At 42.8% G+C, this 23,858-nt stretch overlaps 1 protein-coding gene across 1 annotated transcript; it reads left to right on the top strand.

The window, feature by feature from the left end:
• Positions 1 to 312: 312 nt before the first annotated feature.
• LOC122424492 (caspase-14-like) lies at positions 313 to 23,751 on the top strand. Its single transcript, XM_043442351.1, has 7 exons — positions 313 to 3,205; positions 4,660 to 4,712; positions 5,966 to 6,115; positions 12,667 to 12,892; positions 13,385 to 13,501; positions 20,501 to 20,610; positions 21,778 to 23,751. The coding sequence occupies exons 1-7, from the start codon at positions 2,860 to 2,862 to the stop codon at positions 21,877 to 21,879; spliced, it is 1,104 nt and encodes a 367-aa protein (XP_043298286.1). The 5' UTR covers positions 313 to 2,859; the 3' UTR covers positions 21,880 to 23,751.
• The last annotated feature ends 107 nt before the right edge of the window (positions 23,752 to 23,858 follow it).

The raw sequence follows: 23,858 nt of genomic DNA, 5'->3' as shown, positions 1-23,858 counted from the left end.
GTGGCTAACACTTGATCTATATAGGTCCTCAAGCTTAAAATTGTTTAAAATAGCTTTATTTTATATGTTATATGATCCGTCCATTCCAAATACACAATTCTATGATTTTTTAAGTAACTTTATTGTCTGCTGCAGCCCATCAGCATAAATCAGTTTTAGAACACATTCACACCTCCAGTAAGAGCTCTTATTTACAATGAACCCTCCTTCCAAGCCCAGGCAGCCACTGATCTGCTTTCTGTCTATAAATTTGCCTTTTCTCTGCACTTCCTATAAGAGGACTAATACAGTGTAGTCTCCCATGTAGTCTTTCATATGTCGTCTCTTGTGTCTGACTTCTTTCACTTAGAATAACATTTTGGAAGTTCATCTATGATGTGGCGTCTTCAATACTTGATTCCTTTTTATGGCCAAATAATCTATTGTGTGCCTATTCTATTTATCCATTCATCAGTTGATGAATATGTGCATCGTGAACACTTCTTGGCACTTAAAAATAACGCTACTATGAACATTCCTGCATGAGTCATTTGTGTGGATATATATTTTCATTTCCCTCGTGTACATGCCTCGGAGTGGTGCTACTGGTGGTATTGCTCTTACGGTTTCCGGTGGTTGCTGGCAGTTCTTGGCTTTCATCACTCCAATCTCTGTCTTCACAATGCTTTCTCCCCCATGTATCTCTCTGTCCAGATTTCTGAGTTTAAGTTTATACTTTACATTCTAAGGTTAGAAGGCCCTATGTACAGTTATACTATGTGGAGGAGTGTGGGAGAGGAAAAGTAGGATCCTAGTCTAGTGGTACCTAAGCCACCAGTGACTGGTGCCCTGTGTGTATGAGGCTGTGTGCTGGGGGAAGTGGGGGGCATTTCGGGGTGGCAGTGGTGTACTTGGGGCAGGAATGCAGGGCAGGCAGCTTAACACAGATGACGGATGGGGCGCCTGCTGCCTAAGGACTTACCTAGCCTCTGAGGCAAGATGTTCGGGTTTCTTGGCCTCTTCAGTCTCCCTTGACCGACCCTCATCTTGGGCTCTGGGAGCCTAGAGCCAGTGAGGGCCCTGCCAGGGACCTGGGAGGGGAGGAGCAGAGATGAGGCCCAGAGGTGCAGGCTTCATCCAGTACAAATTTGCTCATCTTATACACAGCTGATGAATTTCAGTTACCAGAGCCCCCTCCCCACTCCTCATTTTTTCTTTTGGGGGCATATCATCTTAAAATTTGGAGAAATCATCTCATTTTCTCTAAATGTGGGGTAAAACTGAAATTTGCCTTTACGAACTCTGACTCCAGGAGTGAAGGCCTCTGGGGTCTGCATATCCCAGGCTCCAAGAATTTTTTTCCTCTTCCACTGTCTCCCACAAGTATTGACGTTCAGGCAGGAAGTGGGCAGTGAGCTTCAGCTGACTTGGAAACACTGCCCAGTTCCCCCCACCTCCTTTTTTTTTAATGAAAAAAAAATTGATTTGTTCTTAACTGCCCCAGAGTTAAAGCAAATTATTTTGGGGCGGGGGGCTTTGTGGGGGTAAACAGTCATCTGGCAGCTAGAGATAAGGCCTAGTAAGGCAGGAGGCAAAAAGGACTGAAGCCAAGCTTTCAAGATGCATTATACTGTTTCCAAGAGTATATTATGAAATAGCTCAATCAAAACAGTAAATGGTACACTGCCCGTCACTCAGCATCACTCAAATGGAACAATCACCAGAATTTACTCACTACTGCTCCGCTCTCCCCTTTCCCCACTACCTCCTTTATTCTGCAATGAAGCTTTTAAAAGCAGATCCCAGACTTAGACCATTTCACCCTTCCACATTTCAACATGCATCTCTAAAAATCAAGGACATTTTTCTTCTGTAAGTACCATGTTATTACTCCACCAAAAAAGCAGTTAACAGTTTTTTTTTGCTTATCATCCGGTACTCAGCCCATATTCACACTTTCTCTGATGGCCTCCGAAATGATTGTTTACAGTTGGTTTAATTGAGTCACGATTCAGATAAGTCCTGAGATTCTTTCACCAACTGTTTGAAAGGGTAAGTAATTTTGAGGCAGACCATGGTTTAAATGAGTCATCACTTCCTGAGAGCCCTATCAAGTCAGGGAACAGAGGAATAGGAGGAAGAAGAGGGTTGCAAAGCTGCGAAGTGCTCCCCAAGGCAGTGCTCCTTTCACACCCCTCAGGCTGCACAGTGCATTTCCGACATCTATTGCCTTCAAATTATTAGTTTTTGTCACCAGGTCCTCTAAAAAACTAGTTTTTGCCACCAAGTCCTCTAAAAAAGCTGGCTCGATCCCATAATCTCTAGGTGTCTTTTCAGTTTCCAAGTTTTCCCCTGCTCCTTGGGGACTGGCTTAGGTAGCTGATAGACGCTTTAAGATCGGTGGTTCTCAAATTGGGCTGCAGGTTGGAATCACCTGGGAAGCTTTTTAAAAACCACTAGTACCTGGGTCGGTCACCCAGAGGGTCTAGTGTAATCAGGCTAGGTTGTGGCCTGGGCATGAGTAGTGGGCCTGGCGATTCTAACGTGCTGCCAAGGCAGAGAACTATGTAGGAGCCTTGCAGGGCGGGCACCACTCAGCTTTCCCAACCCAGGCTCCAAGGGTTAAACCGCAGACTAGCTCTTGTGGGCGGAGCGTGGCCTCTAGGGTGCGGGGCGGGGCTCCGGGTCGGGGGCGGGGCCCGGGCCAAAGCGGGGAAGGCGGGAGCTTCCAGGCCGCCCTGGTCCCGCTCTCTGGGCTTAGCTGGGCGAGCGGAAACGCCTCCACTTTTCAAAACAAAGAGGAGAAGCGGGAGGCGTGTGTGGCGCGCAGGGCTCAGATAGGTCTCTTCTGCCCGGGCGCTTCAGCATCGCTGGGGGACAATGGAGGGGAGCCTGGGAAGCGGCCGGCGCTCGAGGTCAGACGGTCAGCCGGCGCCTGCGAAGATCTCGTCGGCCACAGAGGAGCTGCAGAGCCGCTTGCAGGAGACCCTGGACTTGCTATCCTCGCAGGAGCTGCGCAGCTTCCGCGACCACCTTAAGAAAGTGGAGCCGCGCGCGAGCCAGGTGAAGCTGGAACTGGAGGGCCACAGCTCGTCGGGGCTGGCCGGCCTTCTTGCCAAGCTCTACCCGCCGGCCGCCGCCAAGCGCGTCCTTGTCCAGGTGCTGGAGCTGCTGCCCCGCGCAGACCTGCTGCCGCGCTGGCAGAGCGCCCCCACCGATTGCCCTGGTGAGTGCGCGGGGATTCCCGGAGGTGGGGGTGCTCGGGGCCGCGGGGTTTGGCCCCCGCCGCCCGGGGATTCCCGGATTGGGGCCGGGGCGGGGGTGGGGCGGGTACTGACCTAGGGAGGGGGAGAGTGGCGGGGGGAGGGCCCTAGGTGAGGGCCGGGTTTGGCCCCGGAGCCCAGGTGAGCGGCGGGGGACCGATTATCTGCGAGGGGCTTTGGGGGAGGCGGAGCAAGAAGGACGAGGGCCTCGAGGGAGGGAGAGAGCCCGCGGCGGAGGGTGGGAGCCCGGGAGTCAGCGGGAAGAAGAGAGATCGTTCCCAGGCACGGAATCCAAGTGACCAGTCCAAAGCAGCCATCAGGGTTTACCATTCTGGGACGGGCTGAGAAATCCAGATTGACTCAGCAAGACTAAGGTGCATTTTTAGCAGTTACCTCCGAGTGGTTATGAGGGAGAAGGTTTTTAGATGGTGCAATGAAAAACTCAGTGTTGGAATACACCGTTAGAACATTTGCCATAAATCTGGGAAGATGTGGTTTAGGAGCAAGAAACGTAACAAGCTGGGGGAGATTAGGGTTTCTCCTGGTAAATTTAATAAAGGTATGTGTGTATAATATATGAGGCAGTTTGTGTACACGTGTGTAGAGAGACAGAAGGAGAGAGTGAGAAAAAGGAGAAAGAGAAAGCAGCAGGTATGTTGGGCGTGTTGAGGTAGACACCAAAATATACTATAGCTGGTGTCTGTTCTCCCATGCTTATGATCTGATTGAGTTTCGAAGTACGTTGCTTTGCTGGCATTTGAATTTGTAATGGGTGACCACCATAAACCACCACAAAACATGGCCTCTAGGTAGAATACTGGCCCCGGGAAGCCTTCAGTTCTCCCTTGACTGCATCTGCACAACACTTACACTGTCCGTCCCTGAGTTGTTATCATGCTTTAGACTGTGAATCTCTTGCAGTTGGTAAAGTGGGTTATTTTTTGGTTTTTCAGAACCAACCAAACTACACAGTATCATGACTACACACTACAGATGCCCCCCAAATACTTGAATGCTAAGTTTGTTTAATTAAAACACCAAATAGGGTCTTTAACTTCCTTCGTCTCCTTATCAAAGTCTTGGTCTCCTTTTCTGGAGGTTCATGTTCAGTAATGTTCATTGGTCTTTATCCTTTTCATCTCTGGCCTGCCTCTCCCTGGCCCCTGAACCTGACTGAGGCCTAAAGGAGTTCTGTTAGGTTTCCATCCTCATGAGTTTGGGAGAGGGTTTTCATGATCCCGGAAACCTGTTCTGAAATGAGATTGAAGCCTGCTGGGCCCCAAAACGAAAGAGGCAACTGTTTTTCTTGGGAGTTGCTTTCTGTTAACAGGAACGACTACAGATCATAATTAAAAAGAGAAAAGTGGGGGAAAAAAATGCTCTTTTCTGTTTTGTCTTTTCACGAAAATTCATTCAGTGATTCCACGAAAGATTCCAAAGAGAAGCTATGACTGTGTGGATGGTGAATTGGTAAGTATCTGGACTTTCATTCTAACGCTACACGTTAGTCGGCTTCCCTGCTGGCTCAGTGGTAAAGAATCCGTCTGCAATGCAGAAGATGCAAGAGACGTGGGTTAGATCCTTGAGTGGGGAAGATCCCCTGGAGTACAAAATGGCAACCCACTCCAGTATTCTTGCCTGGAGAATCCCCATGGACAGCGGAGTCTGACAGGCTACAGTTCATGGGGTTGCAGAGAGTTGGACACTGCTGAGCAGCTTAGTGCACGCTCACACTTCAGTCAGTTCAGATAGTATTTAGACACCATTTGAATGGTTTTTGTGCTGCTTCTGCTGGGCTGAAAAGGAACATCTGTGTGGTTGTCTCAAGTGGTCAGATCTTTCTGCTTTCTGTTATAAATAGAAAAAGCAAAATATTAGCCAGTTAAAACCACTTTGCATGCATTAACCAAATTAGGTAAGTATGGTTAGTATCTCCATTTTACAAATCAGGGCACCGCAGGTTGTATGGCCTTGCACAACTACATAAATTGCTGGCTTCTGACTCTTTTCTGTTTGTTTTATTATGAACATTTAAAACATAAGCTAAAGTAGAAGAGAAAAATGAATCCCCAAACTCCAGTGCCGCCTTCCTAGAGCCCTACTTCAACAATTAGCAATGTAGCCAGTCTTGTTTCATCTGTTCCCTCGACCCTGTTATTTTAAAGCAACCCTCTCCCACACCCAGATATCTTATCACTTTCATACATACAATACTTGAGTATGTATTTAGCAAGCCTAGAAACAAATTCCTTAGTCTCGGTAGAGATGCGGTTAGCCTACAGATGTCCTTGGCTGGTTCCAATGTCTTGTACAGTTGGATTGTTTGAGTTCAGCTCTGATTCAAACGCAAATACATTTGAAGGTCTTTTAACACTCTTAGTTTATGACACCTTTCCCTCTAACCTCTTCTGTTGTTTGTTGCTGAAGCCTGGTTATTTGTCCTGTAGAATGTCCCACCTTCTGGATTTCCATAACTGCATTTTCCTTACACCGTGTAGTTATGTCATTTACCATTTGCCACTTTCCCTAAACGGGTAGTTATGGCTATGAATAGGAATTTAGAGATGAGATTGGCCTGTTGGTCCGAGTTTGACAAAGGTATTTGAAAGAATTATAAAGGAAGTCATGACAAGAGGAAACCAGTGTTAAACTCATTTCACATATAAGGCACATTTGGATTCAGTTTGGTTTTAACATTGTTTCTTGACTTTCCTTGCAAACAGGACCATTATGACCTACGTGGCAGGCGGGAGGCCTTCCTCATGTGTGTGAAGAAGAACAGGCCAGGAGCTCACCAGGATGTCCAACTGATGAAGGATTGGCTTAACGAGTGCAAGTTCGAACAGACGTTGTGCATCGATCCTGACAAAATGGTACCAAGTTAAAAACAAAAGTGAAAATTTGTAGCTTGGGCCTTTCCTGGTGGTCCAGTGGTTAAGACTCTGTGCTTCCACTACAGGGGGCTCGGGTTCGATCCCTGGTCAGAGAACTAAGATCCCACATGTCCTGTGACATGGCAAAAAAAAAAAGGAAAAATTGTAGCTTGGATATTATAATTTTCCTTTCTTCTTTAAAAAAATTGAGTTTTATTACCTGGTTAGAACCAGGGCCTGCTGAGCGATGGACCTGAATGTCCTGATGAAATTCTAACCGAGCTTCCCTGATGGATACAGGAGCTTTTGTCATGTTCAGTTCAGTTCAGTTGCTCAGTCGTGTCCGACTCTTTGTGACCCAATGGACTGCAGCACACCAGGCTTCCTTGTCCATCACCAGCTCCCGGAGCCTGCTCAAACTCATGTCCATTGAGTCGGTGATGCCATTGAACCATCTCATTCTCTGTTGTTCTCTTGTCCTCTTGGCGTCAATCTTTGCCAGCATCAGGGCCTTTTCCAAAGAGTTGGCTCTTCGCAAAAGGTGGCCAAAGTATTGGAGTTTCAGCTTCAGCATCAGTCCTTACAATGAATATTCAAGATTGATTTCCTTTAGGATTGACAAGGTTTGATCTCCTTGCAGTCCAAGGGACTCACAAGAGTCTTCTCGAACACCACAGTTCAAAAGCATCAATTCTTCCACGCTCAGCTTTCTTTATGATCCAACTCTCACATCCATACATGACTACTGGAAAAACCACAGCTTTCACTAGACGGACTGTTGTTTCCTGACCTGCATACAGGTTTCTCAGGAGGCATGTAAAGTGGTCTGGTATTCCCATCTCTTTAAGAATTTTCCACAGTTTGTTGTGATCCACACAGTCAAAGGCTTTGGCATAGTCAATAAAGCAGAAGTAGATGTTTTTCTGGAACTCTCTTGCTTTTTTGATGATCTGGATGTTGGCAATTTGATCTCTGGTTCCTTTGCCTTTTCTAAATCGAGCTTGAACATCTGGAAGTTCTCAGTTCATGTACTGTTGAAGCCTGGCTTAGAGAATTTTGAGCATTACTTTGCTAGCATGTGAGATGAGTGCAATTGTGCAGTATTTTGAACATTCTTTGGCATTGCCTTTCTTTGGGTTAGAATGAAAACTGACCTTTTCCAGTCCTGTATTTTCCAAATTTTCTGGCATATTGAGTGCAGCACTTTCACAGCATCATATTTAGGTTTTGGAATAGCTCAACTGGAATTCCATCACCTCCACTAGCTTTGTTCGTAGTGATGCTTTCTAAGGCCCACTTGACTTCACGTTCCAGGAGGTTTGGCTCTAGTTGAGTGATCACACCATCGTGCTTATCTGGGTCATTAAGATCTTTTTTGTATAGTCCTTCTGTGTATTCTTGCCACCTCCTCTCAATATCTTCGGCTTCTGTTAGGTCCATACCATTTCTGTCCTTTATTGTGCCCATCTTTGCATGAAATGTTCCCTTGGCGTCTCTAATTTTCTTGAAGAGATCTCTAGTTTTTCCCATTCTGTTGTTTTCCTCTATTTCTTTGTACAGATCTCTGAGGAAGGCTTCCTTATCTCTCCTTGCTATTCTTTGGAACTCTGCATTGAGGGGATGTGGAGAGGGATTACTGAGCCCTGGGCAAAAATGCGTTGTGATTTAACTAGATGATAGAGAAGAAGATGAGGGGGAAGAGCGGTGGTGGATGGGTGGGCGCTTCATTGTGACCTCTCTGACCCCAGCTGAGTCCAGGTCTAGCCCTGCCTATCTTTTGGATTAATAACAGAGGAGAGTCTTCATAGACCCCAGGAGTCATTGCTAGTGAACATGAAGGAACAGCATAGCAGGAGGGCTAGAAGAACCACACATGCCAACAGAGGTGGAGTCCTATCTCTTACCAGTTGTTAGTCTAATCCTCAACTGGGGGTGACTTCGTCCCCCCTGGGGGCTACTTCTGACACTGTCTGGAGACATTTTTGGCCTTCCCAGGTAGCACAGCAGTAAAGAACCCGCCTGCCAATGCAGGAGACACAAGAGACGTGGGTTTGATCCCTGGGTTGGAAAGATCCCCTGGAGAAGGAAATGGCAGCCCACTCCAGTATTCTTGCCTGGAGAATCCCATGGACGGAGGAGCCTGGCGGACCGCAGTCCAGGGGATCACGAAGAGTCGGACGTGACTCAGCGTGCACTCAGGCCAGCGCACAGAGACATTTTTGTTTTTCATCACTGGAGGGAGCTGTTGGCCTTAGTGTGGATGCCAAGGTAGAACCAAGGGTCCGACTGAACATACGACAATGCGCAGCACAGCTCCCAAGGCAAAGCTCCCTGACACAAAGTGTCAGCAGTGCGATAATTCTAGAAATTCTGCCGTAAATTAACGGACGGCTTTCTTATCTCTAAGATGGGGAGGTCATAGTAATTTATCATGTAGGGCTGGGGTGAGGATGAAATGAGCTGCTTTATGTAAAAGTTCTCAGGATAATAGCTGGCCCATAGTAAGTACTCGATAAATTTAGATTTTGTTTCAAAGTTAAAACCAGACTCCTTCATGTTTTCCACGGATTGTACCAGAATTTCTTCTGTGTTATGTGATTTTTTTTTAAACCCATCTTTTCCATTCAGGTGACAGAAAATTACCAATGTTTTTCTGGTTTATGCTCCTAAAGTTCCAGAAGTGACTTCTTTCTCTACATCCTGTCAACATTTATTTGTAAATATTTAGCAATCTTACTGGTAAAATTATTTTACGTTTTCATTTTCTTGACTAGTAGCATGGTTGAACATCTTTTGGTCATTATTTTCCCTTCTGTGGATTACCTGTTTACATCCTTTGCCCTTTTTTCTTACTGGATTTTCTTTTCTTATTCTGTAGTTCTTTTTCCTGAATTTTAGACAAAATAGACTGCAGATATTTTTCTCCTGCCTTGTTACTTGCCTTTTGACTTTTTGTTGTCTCAGGTCACATGGAAGTTTTCATTGTAAACTCGTCAGTCTTTCTTTTTGTCAGCTTCTTGGTTTTTCTGTCTTGATTAAACCCCAGCTTAAAATTTAGTATTTTTTTTGGCTGCACTGGGTCTTCGTTGCCGTGTGGGCTTTCTCTAGCTGGTGAGCGGGGCTACTTTTAGTTGTGGGGCTTGGACTTCTCGTTGCTGTGACTTCTCCTGTCTCAGAGCATAGACTGTAGGGCATGCGGGTTTCAGTGGTCGGGGCTCCCAGGCTCTGGATCACAGGCTCAGGAGCCGTGGCAGATGGGTGTAGTTGCTCCTTGGCATGTGGGTTCCCGGATCAGGTGTCAGACCCTGCTCTCTTGCATTGGCAGGTGGATTCTTTACCACTGAGCCGAGAGGGAAGCCCCCCAGCTAAAAATTTTTACAATTATTTTTCTATAACATCTTTATAGTTAAGGTTAGCCTTCTGCTCACTGAAACAGTGAGGTGGGAGGTCTACCTTTATTTCCAAGCCAGTTCTCACTTGGTGGTGGTACATCCTTTCCCCACATATGTGAAATTCCATTCTTGTCATAAATTAAATCCCTGTATGTGTATTTGGATTGATTTCTGGATTCTAAAATATCTGTTCATATATTTGTTTATACTTATGCTGCTATATCAGTGTTTTGTTCACCATGATTTTATAGTGCATTTGGACATCTGAGATGATCTATCGCCCATTCATTGTTTTTTGTTTGTTTGTTTTTATTTGTTTGCCTTTGTTTTTTACTTCTGAATGTTCTTTGCTATTCTTGAGTACCTTGCTATTTCTGAGGATCTGTTTTCTGTGACCTTGAGAACCATCTAGTTAAGTTTCAGAGAAATCCTTTGAGGTTTTAACTCATACAACATTGACTAGAAATTTATTTGGAGTTAACTGACGAATTAATAGTATTGAGTCATTGCAATCAGAAACTTCAGGCTGTCATAGTTTATGTTGCCTCTTCACTGAAGATTTTTTAAATAATTTTCTTCACTTAGATAATGTTCATCTCTTGTTAGGTTTATCCCTAGGTAATGTTCTACTTTTGTTATGACCTTCAAAGGATCCCTTTTCCATTATCCAGTTTAAATGTTTTATTCCTGGGTAATTAGGGAACTCTCAGTTCAGTTCAGTTCAGTTGCCCAGTCGTGTCTGACTCTTTGCGACCCCATGAACTGCAGCATGCCAGGCCTCCCTGTCCATCACCAACTCCCGGAGTCCACCCAAACCCATTACCATCGAGTCGGTGATGCCATCCAACCGTCTCATCCTCTGTCATCCCCTTCTCCTCCTGCCCTCAATTGTTCCCAGCATCAGGGTCTTTTCCAATGAGTCAGCTCTTCACATCAGGTGGCCAAAGTATTGGAGTTTCAGCTTCAACCTCAGTCCTTCTAATGAACACCCAGGATTGATCTCCTTTAGGATGGACTGGTTGAATCTCCTTGCAGTCCAAGGGACTCTCAAGAGTCTTCTCCAACACCACAGTTCAAAAGCATCAATTCTTCGGCGCTCAGCTTTCTTTATAGTCCAACTCTCACATCCATACATGACCACTGGAAAAACCATAGCTTTGACTAGATGGACCTTTGTTGACAAAGTAATGTCTCTGCTTTTCAATATGCTGTCTGGATTAGGGAACTCTAGATCTTTGTAAATTAAGTTTGTATCTGGTCAACTTGCAGATCTCTACTTTTAGTAGGTTTTAGTTGAGTATACTGTTCATACTGTTCATGGGGTTCTCAAGGCAAGAATACTGAAGTGGTTTGCCATCCCCTTCTCCAGTGGACCACATTCTGTCAGACCTCTCCACCACGGCCCGTCCGTCTTGGGTGGCCCCACACGGCATGGCTTAGTTTCACTGAGTTAGACAAGGCTGTGGTCCTGTGATCAGATTGGCTAGTTTTCTGTGATTATGGTTTCGGTGTGTCTGCCCTCTGATGGCCTCTCGCAACACCTACCATCTTGGGTTTCTCTTACCTTGGATGAGGGGTGTCTCCTCACGGCCGCCCCTCCTGACCTTGAACGTGGGGTAGCTCCTCTCGGTCGCTCCTGTGTTGCCCCTGACTTTGGGCGAAGGGTAGATCAGTGGAGAAATAACTCCAAAAAGAACGAAGGGATGGCACCAAAGCAAAAACAATACCCAGTTATGGATGTGACTGGTGATAGAAGCAAGGTCTGATGCTGTAAAGAGCAATATTGCATAGGAACCTGGAATGTTAGGTCCATGAATCAAGGCAAATTGGAAGTGGTCAAACAGGAGATGGCAAGAGTGAACGTCGACATTCTAGGAATCAGCGAACTAAAATGGACAGGAATGGGTGAATTTAACTCAGATGACCATTGTATCTACTACTAGATAGCATATTAAAAAGCAGAGACATTACTTTGCCAACAAAGGTCCGTCTAGTCAAGGCTATGGTTTTTCCAGTGGTCATGTGTGGATGTGAGAGTTGGGACTGTGAAGAAAGCTGAACACCAAAGAATTGATGCTTTTGAACTATGGTGTTAGAGAAGACTCTTGAGAGTCCCTTGGACTGCAAGGAGATCCAACCAGTCCATCCTAAAGGAGATCAGTCCTGGGTGTTCATTGGAAGGACTGATGCTAAAGTTGAAACTCCAATACTTTGGCCACCTCATGCGAAGAGTTGACTCATTGGAAAAGACCCTGATGCTGGGAGGGATTGGGGGCAGGAGGAGAAGGGGATGACAGAGGATGAGATGGGTGGATGGCATCACCGGCTTGATGGACATGAGTTTGAGTAAACTCCGGGAGTTGGTGATGGACAGGAAAGCCTGGTGTGCTGTGATTCATGGGGTCGTAGAGAGTTGGACACGACTGAGCAATTGAACTGAACTGAACTGAATTGAGTATATTTCTAGAAAGTCATATTATCTATAAGCAATGAGTCTTTTTTCCAATATTTATACTTCATTTAATTTTTGCTGTACTGTATTGAAATGGCCAGGATCTTTGTTCCAACACAGTAAGAGCAGCCATTCTTGTCTTGCTTATCTTTTTAGGGGAATTGATTCTGCTGATGCCTCTTGATAGATTCTGGCAAGTGGATATGATTGGATAGACTCCTTCATTCCTTGCCATTTCTAGCTAACTGAGGGTATTAATTTTATAAAATAATTTTTATATTAAAATAAGTTAAACACATGTACACCCAATGACTGATTCATGTTAATGTGTGGCAAAAACCACTATAATATTTTAAAGTAATTAGCCTCCAATTAAAATAAATTAATTAATTAAAAAAATAAAATAAGTTAATAATGTAGTATTTAAATACATTAATTCTTTGGGGAACTATAGTTTTGTTATATTTTGTGGTAGAGAATCAGAAGTGCCATAATTTTGTCAAACAAGAATCACCATTGATAATAGAATAAATCATACGAAGTCTGAAAGCATCCAAAAGTGAAGTGATAAGTCATATTGACACTATAGAGATGTAGGTATTTTCATGTTTGTCATCTCACTGATTCACCTTGTAAAGAAGCCATCTCTGGGATTTCTGGTTTTTTCTCCTTCCAGTTTTTTTTTAATATGTTATCCTATTTTACAGGACTTACTTGGAAAGATAACATCATTTCGTGATGGACTAAATGAAATTAAAGATGACATTGCCTGTTGCCTTGTTACTCTTATGTCCCATGGAGAAGAAGGTTTTATCAAAATGAAAGACGGTGAAAAAGTCAGCCTGGAAGACATTTTTGAAATGTTCAACAATAAAAATTGTCCAGCACTTCAAGAGAAACCAAAAATTTTTATAATCCAGGCCTGCAGAGGAGGTAAGTGGAGATGTCTTTGTATCATTCTCTTTCCAGGAAATTCTCATGTTGATGATTGAGGAAAGAAGAGTGAGTTTTAAAAAATTATTTTTTAATAATTATATTAAATTATATAACTGACGATACATCAGACCCGTAGCTGATGTATCTTACATTATATAGCATACTAGGGACTTTGAGCTGGGAGAAAGGGATGGAGTGACAGCTTACCTGGGTTAGGATGGTTAATTTAATCTGAGGAAGGTCTAAGTCATTAAAATCATAAGGTGGATCTGAGAGCCTCAAATTCTGGGGGAGAGGTGGACAGTTTTCTGGGGGATGTCCCATCATTCATGTGATTCTAATTGGCTTGTGGGACTAATTTCTGATTTATGTAACTTTGGTTTTAATTATTTCTCTTGTGAAGATACAAGCTTCTTGTGACTTTTATTAAAGGTTATTCATGTCAACGGTATATTATTGTAGTTTGTATTTTCATTCCTCAAAAAACAGAGAGAAGAGACAGTGGTGTTGAAACAGATGATGAACCCATGGACTTGGATGATGGATCAGAGAAGAAGAGGCTGCCTACGTTCAGTGATTATTTCATCATATATCCCACCCAAGCAGGTAAGATAGTGAGGCTTGAAGATACATATTCATCCAGAGGATTTAGGTTATTCCTACTGATTTTTGAAAATTCTTTTCTTTTTTTTTTTGCCTCTCTGCGAGGCTGTGGGATCCTAGTTCCTTGACCCTGGATTGAACCTGGGCCCTTGGCAGTGGAAGCGCAGAGTCTCAACCACTGGACCACCAGGGCATTCCCAGAAACCTTTCTTAAAAAAATTATCTGTGCCTTATAGATTGATGTGCATGGGAGAAATTTTCATTATCCCATCCATCTCCCTTCAGAAACTATTTCACTTTCAGAGATGACAGATTTGCATCTGACTGTTTATCCTTCCAGGAAGACACCATCCTCTTAGCAGATATCACATATGAAATAAGATCATTGGCTTTCATGTGAGAAAGATCTTGACCCAAAGCCAACTCTGCTGTCTTTGAGACCTTTATATTTTCTAGCCTCTAAGATATGTCAGTTTCTTTATGCAAAATAAGAATCATAAAATTTTCTTATTTCATTGGGATGTTTATAAATTAAATAATGAATGCAGGTGTTGTGCTTATTGTAATAACTGGTATAAGTTTAAAAATTGATTAATTTTACTACTAATATATTATGTTGATTACATTATTGTCTTTATTATTAATACTAATAAAAATCCAAAAGAGTGTTGTGTGCTGAAGGAGTGGACTTGATTCAGTCATGGAAGGGAAATAGGAAAATGTAGAGAAGATAGAAGTAAGTGTCAAGGGCATTTATTTAGCTGTTTTTATACTGACTTTCTTGAAAAAGGATTAAAATAGCTTATGTATGTATGTGTGTGTGTGTGTGTATAAAACATATAACATATACAGATATGTATGTATATACAATTCAAGATAAAATGTTAGTGAAGAAATGGAAGCAAAGGAAAATAAGGACAGAAATGTAAAATGAAAATGTCCCTATTAAAGTTAGATATAACTTTATTCACCCAAGAGAGATGAAAGCATATATCCTAATAGACACTTGCACATGAATGTTCATAGCAGATTTATTTGAAATAGTCAGACTGGAACCAATCCAAATGACCAACAGGTGAAAGAATAAACAAATCGTGGTATATCATACATGAAGTACTACTCAGCAATCAAAGCAATGAGTTCCTGACACATGCTAGAGCACAGATGAAGGTCAAAGTATTCCTGATGACCGAAAGAAGCCGGACAGAATAAAGCAGATAACTGTGTGGTCCCATGCACATAAAATTCTACAAAGTACAAAGTAATCTATCAGACAGCAAATCAATACTACTTGCAGATGGGGATGAAGAGGTAAGGAAGGACTGCTAGGGCCATGAGAACACTGGAGGAGGAGGATTGGATTCATTATGTTGGCTTTAAGTATACATATGTCGAAACTTACTAAACCATTTGCTTAAAATATGTATGGATGATAGTCGGTGGTCAATTATACTTTTATGAAGCTGAAAATTTTAAAGTTAGGTGTAAGGCAAGCAGGTGTAACCTGCTTAGGTGTTACCCAAATAGGTTACACAAAATAGGTGTAACCCGTTCTCACTCCTACTCTCTAACATGGCATGAGTAGTCCTAGCTAATGTATTAACAGAAATATAAGGGTCAGTATTCTAGAAGACGATAGTTTTCAATACAGTAATAATCACTTAGGACATAAAAGAGAAAAGAAAAAAGATACCGTATTACTTTGTCTTGCTTTAGTGAATGATGTCTAGGAATGACTAACAAAAGAGGAGCAAGACTTCATTAGGGAAAATGAGAGAACATTCTAGAAAGACATAAAGGAAGCCCTGAATCAGTGGTGGGAAATACCTTGCTCATGGTTGAAAATTGTAGTACAATGGAAATGACTGTTTCCCGCCCCCCCCGCCCCCCGAATTAGTTTGTAAATTGAATTCTGAAGTGTTTTGTCATGGAATTTGAGAAACTAACCACGGAATTTTTATGGAACAGTTAAGGGTCAAGACAATGTAACTTGACCTCCAATTTTGTTGAATGAATGAATTTTGTGACTGTGTGCTGGCTATGTTGAAGACTAGAGGTTCAGTAGGGAACAAAAGAATGAAAAATCTCTGCCTCCAGGGAGCTTATGTTCTGGGGAGGGAGACAGAAAATAAACACAGAAAGTGGGTACTGGGTTGCTTTTGATTCCAGTTCTACGAAGTGCAAAAACAGGTGAAATTAATCAATGGTGGGAGGTGGAAGTCAGGGTGCTACTTACCGTCAGGGTGCACAGTGTGTGGAGAGGTGATGACCACAGCAGCGAAAGTGGACTTGTGAAGTGCTGGCATCGTCGTGTTTCTTGATGAGGGTGCCCATGCTGGGAGTGTGTTCATTGGATGGAAACTTACTGAGCTCTTATGTACCCACAGGGCTTCCCTTGTAGCTCTCCGTAAAGCATCTGCCTGCAACAGAGGACACCCAGGTTCAATTCCTGGGTTGGGAAGATCCCCTGGAGAAGGAAATGGCAACCCACTCCAATATGCTCCACACACCTTTCTGTATGATGTTTACCCTTCAGTGAAATAAATACCAGAAATAAAATATGTTAGATGGTGATAAGTGCTATGAAGAAAAATAATGCAGAAACAGGGAGAGGGAGTATTGAGGGGCAGGAGTGGAGGTTGTAGTTTTTTAAAAAGTGATGTGTAGAGATGTTCCCATTGAGAAGTTGATTATTGTGTAGAATTGAAGGCCATGAGAGCGTGAGCTATGCAGATATTTGAGAAAGCGTGTCTTCTAAGATAAGGACAGCTAGTAGAAAGCAATGACCTAGCAATAATTGAGATAATGTGTTAGCATGTCATGTTATCATGGTGGATATGTCAATTTCTTCTGTAGTTCTGTTATCTATTTTTGTTTTCTTTATTTGTTTTGAGGCAACTTTAGTAGAGGGATAAGATTTTAGAATTGTTATACTTTGTGGTGACATAAATATATAATCATTGTTTAGTGAACCTTCTACCCCCAATAGTACTTTTTATCATGTTAGTTTTTCTCTGATATTCATATAGATACTCCAGAATATATTATTCTGGTCCATATTTGCCTGGTATATCTCCTTCAGACCTTTTCTATTAACCTGTTTAGGCCCTTATGTTTTAGGTGGTCTTTTAAAGAGAATATAGTTAGATTTTGTTTTTTAATCCAATCTGATATCACTTTTTCCTGGTGAGTTAAGACAAGTTATCTTTATTGTCACTATTGATACATTTACACTTTTACCATTATACCTGGTGCTATTTATTTGCTTTATTCCCCCTCCTTTATTGCTTTTCTTTTAAAAAATTGAAGTGTATGGTATATACAGTATTATGGTGGTTTTATTGCTCTTGTTTTTGATTATGAGTTTGATTTGTTATTATTACATTTTATCTCTCTACTGACTTAGAAGGTATGAATTTCACATCTCTTTTTCTCATGGTTCCTCTTGAAATGTTATATGCGTGTACTTAACCTAAAGTTAATAAAAAGCTTATTCTTACTTCCTGATGATACACAGAACCACCTTAGAATGCTAATTCTTTTATTTTTGTATCTTTATTTATATGAAATTACTTATGTATTCTTACATTCCTTTTATCCTAATTTTCTTCTAAATGAAGACATTAACCCAACACATTTTCATCAGGTTGGCATGTCCTAGGGTGACAAGCACTATGCTAGGTAATGCATATTCCTTTTTTAAAACCCTACAAATTAGAACATTTCATAGTATTTTTATACAGTGTATGTTTGTTTATATTTACCCATGTGTTTACCACTTCCTCTGTTCTCTAGTCTGTCCTGACTGTCAGACCATATTCTTTCTTCGTGAAGTATGTTCTTTAGAAACTCATTTAGGGAAGATTTATAGGTGGTAAATCACTTTACACCCAAATCTGACTGATCACGTAACAATGTCTTTGCTTGTTCCTCCTTGTGATTCATTCATTTCTTTAAGCATTTCATGCAGTTATTTTATATTTTGTCTCTTATACTTCCAATATCTAAAGTCTTTGGGAATCTTTCTTATGGTGGTTTCTGTTGCCTGTCACTCTTGGGGGTTTGTTTCTTTGTGTGTTTGAACTCCTAGCTCATTTGCTGAATCTTAATCTCTTACTCCTGGGGACATAAATCCGGTGTACTTGCCTTTAGAGAGCGTCATCACCCATGTGGACCTCTGTGGGAATCTTTATCTCCCTCCCTCCCAGGTGCATCTTTCGGGCTTGACACTTCTCCGTAGGCACAGCACAGCTCTGGTGTTCCTATTTACTTTCTGCTCCTGGTTGAAGTTTCAACTTCCTCATTTGCAGAAATGGTTTGCCTTGGGGATTTCCATTCGTTTCTGTTAGCCCAGAATAGCGTTAAGCTTTTTTGCTTTAATCAAGAATTAAGTTTTATAATTGGAGGAATATTTAAAGTGCCCAGAGGCTTCCCTGGTGGCTCAGAGAGTAAAGAATCTGCCTGCAATGCGAAAGTCCCCGGTTCAGTCCCTGGGTTGGGAAGATCCCCTGGAGAAGGGAATGGTTACCCACTTCAGTATTCTTGCCTGGAGAATTCCATGGACAAAGGAGCCTGGCCATTTACAGTGCATGGGATCACAAAGAGTCGGACACAACTGAATGACTAACACTCTTTCCAAGTGCTCAAAGTGGAAAACTTGGAATATGTAGTAAGATGAATTTTTTGGGTCACCTTTTTTTTTTTTTTTTTTTAAATTTCATGATCCCATTTCTTTTTATTATTTTGGTGTGCAGCATGTGAGATCTTAGTTCCCTGATCAGGAATAGAACTCATGCCCCCTGCAGTGGAAGCTCAGAGTCCTACCCACCGGACCACCAAGGAGTTGCCTTGGGTCACCCATTTTTACCCAATGGAATGAGGCAGTACCAAATACGTCTGGGGTTGTGGGGCAACTAGTACTTCCATATACCATTGATGAGAGCAAGTTACATTGCCTCTTTGGAGATTAATGTGTGATACCAAGAAAATTAAAAGTATATTTATGCTCAGCAGTTTCACTTCTGGGTATACACCCTAGTGTTGTAGTCTGTAAATCAGGGGGCCACAGTGAAGTCACACCGCTATACTGAATTCTGTGAACCACCAGCTCAGATAAGTTACGGTTCCAAAAATTAGACGGTGCTGTGTTTTTCTGATACCATATTTTAGGGGTACCGAGTTTTGAAGGGCTGCTGAGCTAAGGAGCAAGCACCATTGTGGTGTCCTAAGTGGAGAAGTCATGCAGTGCCCATCAGGGACACACATCCCAGTAGTAACTGTGGTTATTTAAGAATGAGGGACACCCCTGGTGGTCCAGTGGTTAGGACTCTGCTCTCACAGCTGAGGGCCCAGGTTCAATCCCTGGTTGGGGGACTAAGATCCCACAAGCCCAGTGGCATGACCGAAAATAAATAAATAAAAGTATTTTTCTTTCTGTTTGTATGGGCTTTTTTTTGACCATCTGTTATGTGCCGGTTGGCCATTCATGTATCTCCTGTTGCCCAGTATTGCACTGGGTTGTTTGTTTTCTTATTAAATTATGTATATTCTGAATACTAGTCCTTTCTCTGGTACAAGTTACAAGTACTTTCTCCCACTCTGTGACTGGCTTTTCATTTTCTTAAAGATGTCTTTCAAAAAGCAAGAGTTTTGTAAGCATTCAGTGGTGGTTCTGTAGTAGAATTCTCACCTGCTGAAGAGCAAGAATTTTATGTTTCTACTCCAGTTTATCAACTTTTCTTTTATGGCTTATGCCTTTTGTGTTGTAAGAAACCTTGGCATACCCTGAAGTTGCAAACATGTCCCGTGTTTTTTTGTGTTCCAACCCAGGTTTACTATGAGAGAGTGCCGTTTTCACATTTCTTCCACACTATACAGACATATTTTGTGTTTTTCAATCTAATAATAAGCATAATTTTGGTAGTCAAACCCTTGAATACCCCCAAATAAATTCCATATAGATATATTTAGGGTTATTTAGCTTAAAAATGCTAGAGCAAAAGTCAGCAATAAAAAAGTAGAAAGGGGATGTGTACGTGCGTGCTAAGTCACTCAGTTGTGTCCAACTCGTTTTGACTCATGGACCGTAGCCCGCCAGGTTCCTCTGTCCGTGGAATTCTCCAGGCAAGAACACTGAAGTGGGTTGCCATGCCCTCCTCCAGGGGATCTTCCCGATCCAGGGACTGAACCTGCATCTCTTATGTCTCTTGCATTGGCAGACCTTCTTTACCACCAGCGCCACCTGGGAAGCCCAGAAAGGGGATAAATAAAGCAAATATGACAAAAACTGATAACTCTAGGATCTGAGGGATGATTATTTGGAGGGGGATCATTCAACTTTGCTTTCTACTTTTGTGTATATTTGAAAACTTTGAAGCTAGATTTAAAAAATGCATATTTAAAGATTTGCTCTTGAGAGGTTGTGTGCAGTTGGTCACACAAGTCTTATGTCTGTGCTTAGTCGCTCAACTGTGTCCAACTCTTTGCAACCCCATGGACGTTAGCCCATCAGACTCCTCTGTCCATGGGGATTCTCCGTCTTAATGCAGTGTTTCTTTTTCTAAACTTTTTATTGAAGTACATTTGATTTACAGTGTTGTGTTAGCTTTACGCATACAGCAAAGTGGTTCATATATATTCTTTTTTGGGCTTCCTTGGTGGCTCATATGGGGAAGAATCCACCTGCAATGAGGCAGACCTGGGTTCAATCCCTGGGCTGGGAAGAACCCCTGGAGGAGGGCATGGCAACCCACTCCAGTATTCTTGCCTGGAGAATCCCCATGGACAGAAGAGCCTGGCGGGCTAGAGTCCATGGGGTCAAAGAATCAGACACAACTGAGCGACTAAGCACATACATATATTCTTTTTTAGATTCTTTTCCATAATGCCGGTTTTTCTGTATTATCAGTTCAAAGCCATTTTCTATGGAGTAAAGAACAAGTTTGCTGCAAGTAGAGGAGGAAAATGGATGAAGTGGTTTTTTTTTTTTTTTTTTCCTTATAGATCATGTCGCTTTACGGGATCCCCGCACTGGCTCTGTGATGATCAAGGAGATGACTGAAGTCTTTAAGCAGTATGGAAATAAGTGGCACATCGCTGACTTCTTTACCATAGTAAGTCAATTCCAAGTGAACACGTGCTCCATTCAGTCTAAAGCTAACGCACTTGATGAAAACATTTTCATGAGAAGACTGACTCCAGCCACGAAAGCATCAGAGAGGTTCAGAAGTTGCCTGTAAACAGTGGGCTGGTGAGTTTAGAGGGCTGTGGCAGAAGGCGTGGCTGAGCCAGGCGCCAGTGGGAAACTGACAGTGATACCTCATTCAATAGAACACGAGTGAGTTGGCTGTCAGTGAGCCTGGAAGTTCTGCCTGCACTGTGGTCCTGCCAGCCTGATTTATCTCCCCCAGGAAGAGGGGAGAACCAGAGGGCTTCTCTGAGGACCAACACTATCTTACATTTGTCTGCCCAACTTGTAGCCAATAGTAAATGTTCAGTGAATGAATGAGGGGCCAAGAATTATAGCAGATTTATATGCACACTGTAGTTTGGAGGAGGGCCTGATGATAGTGGTTTACCATATCAGGAATAAAGAGTAATTTTCTTCTTAATCTGGGAGTTTTCTCTCCGAAGAGAGCTAACTAGAAAAGGTTATAAATGAGCACAGTAACAGAAGTACTAACACCTTCTGAACGCTCACTCTGTGCCAGTTACTGTTCCTTGCAATTGACAGATATTAAGTTTTGCAGCAGCCCTCTGGCAGGTACTTTGATGCCCATCCCCTGTGACAAATGCAGAGCTAGGAAAGTGGCAACCTGGGCTTTCTAGTCCAGACAAAGTGCTTTTAGAGCTCATGCCTTAATCACAGTCACGCAGTATTGCTCCTTAGGAGCGTCCCAGTTGGCTCAGTGGTAAAGAATCCACCTGCCAATGCAGGAGACGTAGGAGAAGAAGGTTCGATCCCTGGGTCAGGAAGATCCCCTGGAGAAGGGCCTGGCAACCCATTCCCGTATTCTTGTCTGGAGGGTCCCATGGACCGAGGAGCCTGGCGGGCTACAGTCCGTGGAGTTGCAAAGTGTGGGACACAACCGAAGTGACTTAGCACGCTGTGCACACTTCAGAGCTCTTTCCATCTACAGCGCTGCCTTCGGTGGGATGTGGGTGACCTTTGCTTTTCCTGGTGCAGTCAGACAATTCTGCCTTCACCTTCTGTGGGGTTTACTAAGAGGCTTTTGAGGGTTTTACAGTTCTTTTGGACAGTTTGTTCTTTTCTCTTACAGGTGAATAACAGAGTGGTGCACCGTGACTTTAATCTATGTAACAAACCAATAAAAATATCACTGGTAATGGAGTCAACTTTAACAAAATTTGTATACTTTTGACATGAGGATGATTCAAAAAACAAGGACTGCTTTGCAACAGTTTGTAAAGAGCTATGAGCATTTGTAGCATTGTACTAACAGTTACCATTTTGCATTTTTCTTGTCACTGGTGTTTCTTCAGTTTGTTTTGTATATATATATATATAATTTTTATAAGATTTAAGTCTGCTTACTTGATACTTGTAAGTCTTTTTAAATTTTTTTTAAGATCACTGTTTTCTGAAAAAACACTTTGCTGAACTGTTATCAAAACATGGACGTCCAGCTCCATTTGTGTACTGTTTTTATCCTGTGTTTCTCTTGCTGATTGCCCCACCCTCTCCACCCACAGTTTGGTGCTCCTATTAAGGCTTGTTCTCTTGGTTTAGTCAAGAATTGCTGGGTGTGGTCTTGTCCTCTGTTGCACCTTATTTCCCCAGACTGTTGTCTGTAGCCAGTGTGATCTCTGGGAAGAGAATGGTTAAGCCATTCTCAGGCCTTAACCTGGATGACTCTGGGCCTTTGAGGCCTCCATGTGTTTACTTTGCGCCTGTTTCCCACCTTCCTCCTTGCTCCTTAATCCTTTGAGCTGCTGTCTTCCCCACTTGGAGCCCTCTATTCCACCCCACATAGGTAAGTCCTTGCCATCCTTTAGAATTTGGTTCAAGCATCACTCACACAGGGAGGCTTTCCATAGCCCCATGCTAGGTCAGCTTCTTCTAAGTGCCCAGAGACTCTCAGCTTCTCTTCTGTAGCATTGAAATGACTATCTAGTGCCTGTCTCTCTCTCTCCAGATTAGTCGTGAGCTCCAAGAGGCAGAGGCTGTGTGTCTCATTCATGGCTGTATCCTAGCTTCCGTCCGTGCCTTAGGACACAGAGAGACCATGCAGTGAACATTTAGTGAGTGACTGATCCCTGTGTTTTAATTATTTTACCCTTTCTGCAGACCTGGCCTCTTGCATATCTAGCCACCTGCCATTCATCCCCCCACACATGCATGTCTCATGGCTGCTTTTACTCAACAAGTTGGAAGTTAACCTGAGTTTCCCCAAAATCCTTTCATAAAACCCACTGCATTGTTCATAATCCTTTGACTGCCCACTGCCTGCACGATATACACCCCAAGTCCCCTAGGAGAATATTGCACGTCTTTCTCTCTCAGGCTCAACCTACACTACTCATGTACTGCCTATTTGTCCTGGTAATTCGCCCTCCCTTAATAATCCTGTCTCACAGAATCGGGCTTGTGAATTAGTGAATGTGGATGAACTCTCCTGGATATGTTATCGTATCAGAATTCAGTCTCTCCTTTCGGTCTGAAATGCCCATTCCTTTCTACTGTATGTTCTTCAGAGTGCAACTTGGGTCCCATCCCACAGTAAAGAAAACTGTATGTAGACTGTTTCTAGAGTAACAAACTGTGGACTGAGCATGAATTTTTGTATTCCAACTTTGGTTGTAACTCTGGACTGCTTCTGGACCTGTTTCCTCATCTGTATGAAAGGAGGTTTGGCTCAGCAGACCCTGAGAACCCACCCCCCTGGACTTCAGTGAACTTGAACTGCTTAGTGAACTTGCTTCTGAACACCCTGCAGGTGGGACTGTTGCCGAACCTAAGGGTTCAAGCTGGCAGTTGCATAAGAATGTTGGGTCTGTGTGAGGATGCAGGTGGTTAGTGAGAATGCTTGAAGATTGAGAGCCAGATGAACTGAAGCAATCCGGAGTCTCCAGGCCTATCTCCATTTCAGAGATCATTGTGTCCATTTTAGGTAATGTGATTTTGTAAGTATAAATATATGTGATTTAATTTTTAAGCATTTGCATTCTGATACTTGATATGTAGCTTTGGTTTTGTATAGAGCATTAAAATGTCTCTGGTTCATAAAACATGACCATCTGGTGAGACTTCTCTATTCACTTGGGTTTTGGAGGACTTCTAGGCACAGAGGCTTGTTTCAGGGAGGCGGCATCAGCTGAAATATCAACAGCTGTTATTTCC

The sequence above is a fragment of the Cervus canadensis genome, chromosome 22 (genome assembly GCF_019320065.1).
Source record: "Cervus canadensis isolate Bull #8, Minnesota chromosome 22, ASM1932006v1, whole genome shotgun sequence".
In the NCBI taxonomy this organism is placed as follows: domain Eukaryota; kingdom Metazoa; phylum Chordata; class Mammalia; order Artiodactyla; family Cervidae; genus Cervus; species Cervus canadensis.
The sequence above is the reverse complement of the archived record's forward strand: the minus strand, read 5'-3'. Positions and strand labels throughout refer to the sequence as shown.